This window comes from Oncorhynchus gorbuscha, linkage group LG02 (genome assembly GCF_021184085.1).
Source record: "Oncorhynchus gorbuscha isolate QuinsamMale2020 ecotype Even-year linkage group LG02, OgorEven_v1.0, whole genome shotgun sequence".
Classification (NCBI taxonomy): Eukaryota; Metazoa; Chordata; class Actinopteri; order Salmoniformes; family Salmonidae; genus Oncorhynchus; species Oncorhynchus gorbuscha.
In genome coordinates, this window is record NC_060174.1 from 60,273,594 (window position 1) to 60,283,718 (window position 10,125).

Here is a 10,125-nt window from a genome sequence, read left to right on the forward strand (position 1 = left end):
AACCAGCGAGTGCAAAAGTGCAACGTTTGGCCTGCTCTCTCCAGCACCTCCAAACCTACTACACTCTTTATGGCAAGATACGGCAATGCGAGGGAATGAATTTGGAGCAGCTGAGACGGACTCTGGTTAAAGCTGGTATATCGGCCTTGTGGGTTTAGCTTGTCGATTGGTGGCGTCTTGAGATTTTGCCGCTCGCTCTGACTGGACTGTGGTGACATGATCAATCCCTGTAGGATATAAAGAGAGCCACACATACATGTGTGTGTGTATGTGTATGTGTATGTGTGTGTATGTGTGTGTGTATGTGTGTGTGTGTATGTGTGTATGTATGTGTGTATGTATGTATGTATGTATATGTATGTGTGTATATATATGTATATATGTGTATATGTGTATATAATGTGTATATATGTGTATATATATATATATATATATATATACACACTCCAAGTAATTTATTGAGTAAACCACCAACATGTCGGCACTGTGGTACTAACACCGAAACGTTGGTTTTTACACAATCAATTACCCTTAATAGTGTGCAACTATTTTTATAGCCTACAGTTTACTCGCCGTTAGTCAGCAGCTCTAACTTTGTGTGTACACAAGCTCATGCTTTTGACATGAAGAATCCCCCCTCAACAAAATCTCTCACTGGTGATAAGAGGTGGGAAAATACTCTACAGATGCATGCACTCCCTGTGGGCCTCATGGTATTGCCACACAATTCAACAATTTATCTGCAGGTTATGTAAAAACGAAACACCCAGGACTGCTACGTGGGATACGGTATGAAAAAAATAAACATTAAATTGTGCCCAGAAAATGTGATAAAGACGTATTGTTGAGATCGTCGTGAACTTTTGCTTCAGTTAAAATCCATGGGGGTAAAATGCTGGCCATATCCCACTCCTATTGTATTTTGATTGATACAGAATGTGTTTGTCAACTTTGCAGGAAAAATAGAACGAGGTTGGAGCAACAGCTCCCTCTTGTGGCTCGGAGAACTACCTGCGCCCTGGCAGGTGGATTCCGTTGACTGATGACGGGTAGGAGAGGAGCAGCTCCAGTTGTGCAAACAGGGAGAAGTGATCGGAGGGGATGTGGGGGTGGGGACAGCCGCTGATATTGTTCTCATGGAGCCAGTGAGGATCCAGAGGACCCAGAACTCCCAACACATTGAGCGTAGGCTGAGAGTAGAAGATGTAGTCAATGATGCCCTGCACAGAGAGGAAAGGCACATTAGATGGCGATACATTCACATCCCCGGCTTGGAGAAAATTATTCACAGGTGTGGCCCAAGCTTTCATAATAACCTAGTCTTTTAGAACAGCTAACAAACACTGTGGAGCACAAATTTTACACCGATGCAAAAAGAGCAATATACAGAAGCGGGAAGACATGAATGTGACAGTCTCACCTTGAAGTCGAAGGTGTAGTTGGTGTAAGGCATCAGGCCGTTTTCGTAGGCACTCTTCAGCTTGAAGCTGTGGGTGATCCTGCCGTTGGATGTGCCATTCTTGCCGTTGCAGTTGAAGTTGGTCAGGCTGTCGATGTAGCGAAGCTCCTTGAAGTCCTTGTGGGTGCTGTCCACTCCGCCCGAGCTCAGGTACTCCACCACACCTGCACACACAGATCATCAGGAATTACAGAATAGGCACTACAGTAGAGTACACACACTCAATTTTCAGCTGACCCAGTACACACCAGAGTCGGGGAGTGAATTGAGGTCAGCACACAGGACGAGTGGGACGGCATTTGTCTCCCCGGAGACTGAGGAGAGCTTGAGGCTGCGCGTGGCCTTCTCCACTATGTTTTTCACCTCAGACAGGAACATGACGGTCTGGACCACCTTGACGTCGGAGTACGCCGGGTCCCAGTGCATGTGGGCGTTGGCCACCAGGAGGAGCTGTTTCTCCATGCCGTGCAGAGACTTTCCCACTAGACAAACACACATTGGACAACACCAGCGTTTTGACATGGAAACATTTAAGCCATATGGAATTAATGCTTTTTTGCTGGCGTATGTGTAGTGTGAGAAAGACTCACCAGACTGCTCCATCATCTCCTTGCGGACCTCTAGAAGAGCGGCCACACCAATGTTGTCCTTGGTCATGACTCTGTTGAGCATGGCCTCTGAGCCCTCAGAGTTTGCCATAGCCAGCTGGTTGAACTCCACCGTGTGTTTCTGCACCAGGCTGAACCTAGACAGCAGAGAGGAGAGGCAGAACAGACAGGTGAGTGCACTGTGCTGCCTCTGGGACAGCTTAAAAAGGCTTTTCTGCAATGGCTGAATTTAGAATCATTACACCTCTGAAACACTATATACAGGGCAAATGTCAAACATACTTGAACTCATGATCTAATCAAAGACTGACAAGAGGCAGTGTGGCTTGAACTCACTTTTCGGTTCTGTAAAATATGGCGCAGCCGTCCACATGCTTGCGGTCACACTCAGACATGGTCCTGGCGCGGGACTTGGGGCTGAAAAAGCCCTCGTAACCCTGGTCCTTCAGCTCCGGTAGGAAGTAGCTGTAGTACTGCTCTGTTTCCACTTCCTGTTCAGCAAAAAACAGGACAATTCAGGTTAATCTTAATCTTGAAGGTGCATTATTCAAAGTATATGACCTGTAACTTATGGAGGTGACATCGCAACCACAACGCACAAGGCGTAAGACAACGCCTTAAATGCTAGACTGATTGTACCACGCATGTGTCCTATAATTCATTGCAACTTTCAGTATCAAATCGCATCAGCATCTGTCTGCTCACCTGTAGGCTAATGATGTCAGCGTTGCAATTCATGATCTCCTGCATGATGGACTTCTTCCTGTACTCCCAGTTAAGGGCCCAGGAGGGGCAGTAGCCGTAGAGCTGGCGCGTGGCATACTTATCACACAACACGTTGTAGCACATCACAGAAAACAAGGCTAGAACAGGACAGAGGGACGCAGACATGAGATTATGCTACAGTCTCTCATTAGGGCTCTGAATATGATCAATAACACACACAATGTTCTTTGTGCTGATGTGTGTGACTTTGAATAGGTGTTGCAAGTGATTTATAACGGTGGATGAGTTAGTTACCTGCTGTTCGTGCCCGGTCAGGCTCGGCCATGACAATCCATGATCTGGGTGGGGGTTGCTCGGAGTTGACTGCGACAGAGGGGGAAAATGAGTAATCCTTACACTGCTCCCCAAAATACCATTATGAGTGATTCAAAGGAGAGTAAATACAACTTCATAGTCACCACTGTTCCCCAACTTATCTACCTCACTCAATTCAAAACAACAATATGCTTTTCCTGCATTTGAAATTACCTCGTTTGGTCCCTGCCAGATTGTCCAGAAGGTAGTTGAGTAGTTTCCTCGTGCCATCATGCTCCTGATAGAGGTTCAATATTTCTTGTGCAAGTGGGTTTCCTGCAGGAGGATATAGTGGAAAGAAATTAGATATTACACAGGTTCAATGATACAGAATGAAAACAATGACATCTCTCATTCTATGACCTCTATTCTAGAAATCACTTGGATGTGCAACCAAATCAGCATAAACAGATTATTATAAAAACTGAAAACGCAGGGAGTCAATGGAATCTGCATGCAAGTTTAAGACCCCATGAACAGAAAGACCAGCTTCAAATAATCAACTTCAATGCCACAAACCACCAAAAAGTAATAACTATCAGGGAAAGCTTACCTTTTAACCCCAGTGTTTGTAACTTAAACAGTTTTCCAAGCTCAAAAGGTAGAACCCGCAACTGGTTATTGTTTAAAAGAAGTTCCCTGTGGAAGAGGTAAGACATACATGTTTTAGAAGGCTAGAGACAGTAGAGAGCAATAGGTCAAGATTCAGAAGACAACATTCAAGTATTCACACAAGTGACCGGCTTTCTCCATTCCACCCAAACTGCTGCGCGCATCAACAAGCGTCTGCGTAGCCAGGCGCTAAAATAGAAGTTGATTTTAGGAACATATACCCACGTGGGTGATTGAAAGATGAACTGAGGTCCACACACCAGTCGGTAGCAGTAACACACCTTAGAGTTGGTTGCCAACCACCATATTAAGTCCACAGAAGACTGAAGGAGAGATTACTAGAAACTAACTAGGTTCCCCCTTTTATCTGTGGATTAATTGTCGGAGTAGAGAACACAGGATTTTGTGTGACTCAATTCTACAATGATACAGAAGGAGAAAAAAAATGGACCTTGTGCATTTCAGGTAAAATAACAATCCAATGTTGATATTACATTACATTTAAGTCATTTAGCAGACGCTCTTATCCAGAGCGACTTACAAATTGGATATCACAAGACAAATTAGTTACCAACAGCAAGCTAGCTAGCTAAATGTCCATGAATGTTTAATGTTTTCCAACCTGTCCCCAAATTAATATAGTTGGTTCAGAGTTCGTATTGATATTTTAACCTGCGTGTCCTGATCGCATCTGATGTGGATGGACAAAATCAACATGCGCGCGATGGTGCACGCACCCGGTCTAGTCAGCATGTCAATCAATAAGTATCCGTTCAGGCCATTTCCATGTCTACTCAGCCAGTTAATGAGCAATTTGTCATTGAGGGGCGGGTGCAGGAGAGGGCATACACAAGAACGATACAAACAAAAACATACATTTCCTTGAAACAGAGTAACTAGCTATTACCAATTTCAATCACAGTGGGGAACAGAGGTCTAATACCACGCATGGGAGGCTGAAATGTCTCTTCATCCATCTACTTTATAGAATGTGCTCTTAGCCAAAAACCCCTAGGGACGCTGAAATGGCATTGTTGATTAGATGAACAACACACTTAACATTTCCAATTATAGCGTAAATAGCTCAAAACAATAGGGTTCGAAGCATGAACTGTGAAAGGGTTTAAATTAAATAGAAACCTGGTTAAATGACTACGCTATTGAAGAACAGCAAACTCCTGTCTTTAACAGGACCAATCATCAGCTTTTAGTGCAAATAATTTCTCTCGTGGAAGACACAGCAATGTCGGTTCTCCAAACTAGCAGAGTAAACATTTAGCCTACAATGGACACAATTCAACTTGCACTATGACTGACCTGAGAGACACCATGTTGCCAAGCTCGGCGGGCAGGCTCCTGATCTTGTTGGATGAGAGGTCCAGGTACACCAGGTTTTGAAGTTTGGCAATATCGGGTGGGATACGAGAGAGGGAGTTATCGCCGATGTGAAGAGCAGTGAGGTGAGTCAACGTCCATAATGAGGTGCTCAGACTCCTCACTTTACCTGCCGAAACAAGTGGGGAAACCAGGGGACAAAAGAGTGACTCAGTGAAAAAAGGAGTACAGAAATATACCCTTACTCAACTTAAATGGAAATAAAGAATACACCCATTAGGCAAACATGTGGAAGCCATCGCCCCCACCAGCACTCACCACTAATTTCGAGCTCAGCCCAGTATGACTTCTTCCCATTGGCTGCCTCCTCAGTGGACATTATTGTGTACATCCGCCTTGGGTCTGGCGGATCATATTTTTCCTTGGGCATCCCTATAATACTGAAAAACACAAAAACAGATTGCATGATCAATTTGAAACAAAAAGTTGAACCAGAAACTTTGCATGGTCGATTTGAAACCATACCCTCTTAGATACATCCTAGAGATTGACTGACAGACAGTCTTACACAGGTATTCCCAAACTGGGGAACGTGAAATGCCGTCGGGGGTACGCCAAATAAAAAGGTGATTCACTTTTTACATATGCATCTTCAAAAAAAGCCCATTTAGATTTTCCAACAGGGCTATACATTTGGGTGAGTTTTTTCCCCCCATGCCCGAGTAGCCTCGAACCATCAGGTAGCCTAGTCAAATAATTAACATCCAATCACATTAACCATTACTCTCTCGCGGGAATTCCACTAATGGGCCGTTACGTAGCTACTGCTCATTTTGTTTGTGCGAAAATTGATAAATGCTTTAAAAAAGTAAGGCCCGCGTCCATAGAGACACATACCAGCTCTACTGGCAGTACCACTTCTACCAGCAGTACTAAACCTGCACCTGTCGACGACAAGTTGTTCTGCTTCCACGAGCACATCCAATGCTAGCATCAGTAATTCTACATATGTTGTTAGCCCAGCTAGCATGGATACGGACAGTTGTGAATTTGATGCAGCCGAAGAGCTACTGCCCCTTTGCCCTGGAAAGCACAGGACAACAGAGAGGGACATTGGACCATCGAAGAGGCGCAAATATGATGAGAACTACATTGGTTTAGGGTTCACTTATATTGGGAGTAGTGCCTTTCCTCAGTACTTTTGCACATAACACACTGTGGCTCTCTCACAACTCGATGACACCCTTCACTCTTGCGCAGACATTTAGAAATAAAACATGCCAACTTCAAAAATAATCCATGGGAGTTCGAGAGAGAATTAAGATGACTTGAGTAGTAAGACATATATAAATGCAACATATACCATTAATAAAAAGGGGCTAGAAGAGTCTTATATGGTGAGCTACCGAGTGGCTAGGAGGCAAGACACATACTATTGTGGAGGACTTAATTATTCCTGCTGCTGCAGATATGGCTGGGACAATGCTGGGGGAAAAGGCCAAAAACAAACTACACAGACAATGCCTTCCTCAAACAACACTATTTCATGACGCATCAGTGAAATGGCAGGAGATGTTTAGAAACAATTACGGCTTTGCATAGAAGCCAATGAATTATATATGTTACAGCTGGATGAGTCAGACGTGCCGGGCCTGACACAGCTCCTGGTATATGTCCGTTACGTTTACGGGGGGTCAATTAAGGAGGACATCCTCTTCTGCAAACCAGGACAAGAGGAGAGGGTATTTGACAGCTGGACAGCTTTGTGACATCAAATGGACTCTGGTGGTCAAGATGTGTTGGTATGTGTATTGATGGCACAAAAGCCATGACAGGGAGACATAGTGGAGTGTTAACGCGCGTGCGAGCAGTTGCTCCCAACACCACTGGGAACACTGCAGCATCCACCGTTAGGCTCTTGCTGCCAAGGGAATGCCTGACAGCTTGAAAGACGTTTTGGACACCTACACTGAAAATGGATGCATTTTCTGCACTATGCAATGATATGGGCAGACAAGCTTAAAGTTCTCTTTACTGACCAGAATTTTCACTTGTCTGACTGCTTGTATGATGACGAGTTTCTCACACGGCTGGCCTACCTGGGTGATGTTATATCTTCCCTGAATGATCTGATTCTAGGATTACAGGGACTCTCCGCAACTATATTCATTGTGCGGGAAAAATTGAGGCTATGATTAAGAAGTTGGAGCTCTTCTCTGTCTGCATTCTGTAAAAATGTAACTTAAATCAGAAGCCACTGCCAGATTTCTAGATAGGGCTGCGCTAGACTATCCTGCCTTGGCAAATCGCGCTGTTATGACATTGATTCCCTTTGCAACCATGTACCTATGTGAGAGTAGATTCTCGGCCCTCACTAGCATAAAAACTCAATACAGGCACAGACTGTGTGGGAAATAATTTAAAACTGAGACTCTCTCCAATACAAACCAACATTGAGTTATGTGCATCCTTCCAAGCACACCCTTCTCATTAACCTGTGGTGAGTTATTCACAATTTTCAATGAACAAATAAGGTTTTATATGTAAGATGTCTGAATAAAGAGCAAAATGATTATTATTTGTGCCCTGGTCATATACAAGAGCTCTGTCACGTCCCATGTGCCGGGTTGTGACAAAACTCACACACATTCTTATGTTTAATAAATGTATTGTATAGTTTGTGTGAGGCAGGCTTACAATGATGCCAAAAAACAACATTTCAGAGTGCGCTGACCCTGGTGCTTGAGGGGGTACACAGCTGGAGGTTGAATGTTTGAAGGGGTACAGGACTATACACATTTTGGGAACCACTGGTCTAACACACATTTCCTAGGACACCAAATATGTACAACCCAGTAAATAAATAAATCCATGTTTAGCCTAACATTATCACAATTCGCCACTCATTACATGAAGATACCCTTTCACAGTATGAGTCTCCAAACATGTAAAGAAGTGGACTACTGGGGGTTTCTGAAACTAAATTTAACCTCTAGTAAAACCACTCTGTAGACAGCTACTCCAAACTGCTATACATTTAGCGCTAAAGATGATTCACAAATTCTCGCCCTATGGCAATTGGAAGACCCCCTAAAACAAGATGTTGAATGAGCATTTAGGAGGCCGTAGAAAAACACTTAGCAATTTTGTCCACATTGTAATTGTTTTGCATATTTGCCACAATCAGATTAACACATGAACAGATTGACACGGGCAGGGTCATGAAGGCTGTACTAGCTCATCAAGCTCTACATGTGCTAAATTAGGAGCGACCACAAAAGCACAACAAAAGTAGACTTGATAAGTGGCGCTATCGAGTAATGGCAAAAGATAGGATGTTCCTGAAAATCGCTGTACCTTTCTCAAACAACTTGTCCTCGTGTTGATACTGTGGTTAGCACGTTCAAACATTTGTTTCAATAAATCATTGAAGTCACAAACTAGCTGATCTTGCTAGCTAGCTACAAACAAGCTGTAGCTAGCTAGCATAAATCCATTTTCAGCAGTGCACATTGTTTTGAACAGTTACCCGATATCTGTAACGTTAGCTAGCTAACTGCACTAACGTTAGTTGGTAGTGGTAAGCTAACTTAATATGTCCATTGTATACCTAACATTAACCACATACCATCCAAACGAAAATTGTGTGATAGCTATCATATTTGCTCATGTTTAGTTAACGAGCTCTCTTTGGTTATTCCATTCTACTTGATTTTCATACTGGCTACAGACAGTAACGCTCAAATTATAGTCTAATCTCGTTTAATTATCTAACTAACGTCCGGTAACGTTAACTACGCTCTAACGTTAGCTAAATGTGTTTATTTTAAGATATTCGACATTTAACTTACTAAACCACACAGAACACAGACGATAAATGGATAGCTTGATGACAATGTATCCAGCTAAAGCGTCAATACCCGTAAGTACAGCGACTTCTAGCTAGCTAGCTAATATTAGTTGACTTCAACGTCTAGTTAGCGCAACACAAATCAATAATTAACAACGAGGAAACGTGCCCCTCGTGAAATAGCACGTTTAGCTCATTTGCTTGATAACTAAAACGCTAGTTGAGCTTAGATGGCTAGTTTGACAGCTAGCGCGCTAGGTACCCATTGTTAGCTAGCTAACTCGGTTAATTTAACTGACTGGTGGGGTTGTCTATGCTAGCTAATACATCTCACAAAACACACGACGTTGTTTTCGTACGCTTAAACAAATGTGTACCTTTAAATGAGAAGTTGATGGTTTACCTGTATGAGCATACCAGTCAGCTATGGCGAGTGCGTGTTTCCTTTGTTTCTAATTCACTTCGTGTCAGCTGTTACCCACTGAAAGAAAACAAGAATCATGGCGTCCGTTAGATTTATGGTCTGTGATAACAGCGCTCGTCGTCGCTTCCGAATAGTTTACGCTGGTAATGGTACATACAAAACTGTTGTTGTTCCCATCTAAATGGGTTGTGAACTTGGATCAAATGATTTCATTCACCTCGTGGACATCCGATACAGTATAACAGTTTACAGGTTCTGAGTCTTCAAATTAAGTTTAAAAAAAATCGTAAAGCCTAATGCATCATTTCATTTGTACTACGTTTCAATCCCCCTTGCATAAAACTTGCATCAAAAACCCAAAGTAATGCAAAATAAATGTAGCTAGGCTACTGTATACCATATCAGTGCAATAGCAACTGTGAAGTCATATTCTCACGATAATTGCAATATTTTCTGGCTCCAGTGGGGAGCAGCAGAGAACCGCAAATGGTAGAACTGACAGCGCTGTGCAATATCCATCAAGCCAAAAACATGTGCACATTTTTATATTCTGCATTTTTAATTGCAACCTGATGACGATAATGATGTTAATTACAAGGTCTGTCAAATCCAAAGCCCATATGCCCATACACCTTTTACATAAAATCTGATACATGCTCAGCAAAATCTGAATGTCTGGTTAATGTATCATTCCTAATCTCAAGGGTAGTATGTGATACATCATTTTGTTTTACCTCTGGCATTTTGGTAAGGTACA

General features: G+C 42.9%; 1 protein-coding gene across 2 annotated transcripts; it reads right to left on the reverse strand.

The window, feature by feature from the left end:
• Positions 1 to 454: 454 nt before the first annotated feature.
• LOC123993424 (CCR4-NOT transcription complex subunit 6-like) lies at positions 455 to 9,769 on the reverse strand. Of its 2 annotated transcripts, none has more exons than XM_046295565.1 (13): positions 9,586 to 9,769; positions 9,322 to 9,425; positions 5,413 to 5,534; positions 5,077 to 5,263; positions 3,701 to 3,786; positions 3,322 to 3,423; positions 3,088 to 3,156; positions 2,773 to 2,930; positions 2,404 to 2,558; positions 2,050 to 2,204; positions 1,708 to 1,941; positions 1,421 to 1,623; positions 455 to 1,220 (listed from the first exon to the last, which is right to left on the reverse strand). In XM_046295565.1, the coding sequence occupies exons 3-13, from the start codon at positions 5,522 to 5,524 to the stop codon at positions 1,008 to 1,010; spliced, it is 1,674 nt and encodes a 557-aa protein (XP_046151521.1). In that variant the 5' UTR covers positions 5,525 to 5,534; positions 9,322 to 9,425; positions 9,586 to 9,769; the 3' UTR covers positions 455 to 1,007. The 2 variants fall into 2 exon arrangements, with proteins under 2 accessions (XP_046151521.1, XP_046151513.1); XM_046295557.1 differs by having other exon boundaries at positions 9,348 to 9,425; positions 9,586 to 9,768.
• Between the last annotated feature and the right edge of the window lie 356 nt (positions 9,770 to 10,125).

What these genes read in the sequence shown, in the direction of transcription:
- LOC123993424 (XM_046295565.1), bottom strand. Translation starts at nt 5,524, where the DNA reads ATGCCCAAGGAAAAATATGATCCGCCAGACCCAAGGCGGATGTACACA. An exon ending in GGCTGAGCTCGAAATTAGTG is followed by an intron (nt 5,264 to 5,412) that starts GTGAGTGCTGGT and finishes TTGTTTCGGCAG; the next exon opens with GTAAAGTGAGGAGTCTGAGC. An exon ending in CAATTCACTCCCCGACTCTG is followed by an intron (nt 1,624 to 1,707) that starts GTGTGTACTGGG and finishes CTGTGTGTGCAG; the next exon opens with GTGTGGTGGAGTACCTGAGC.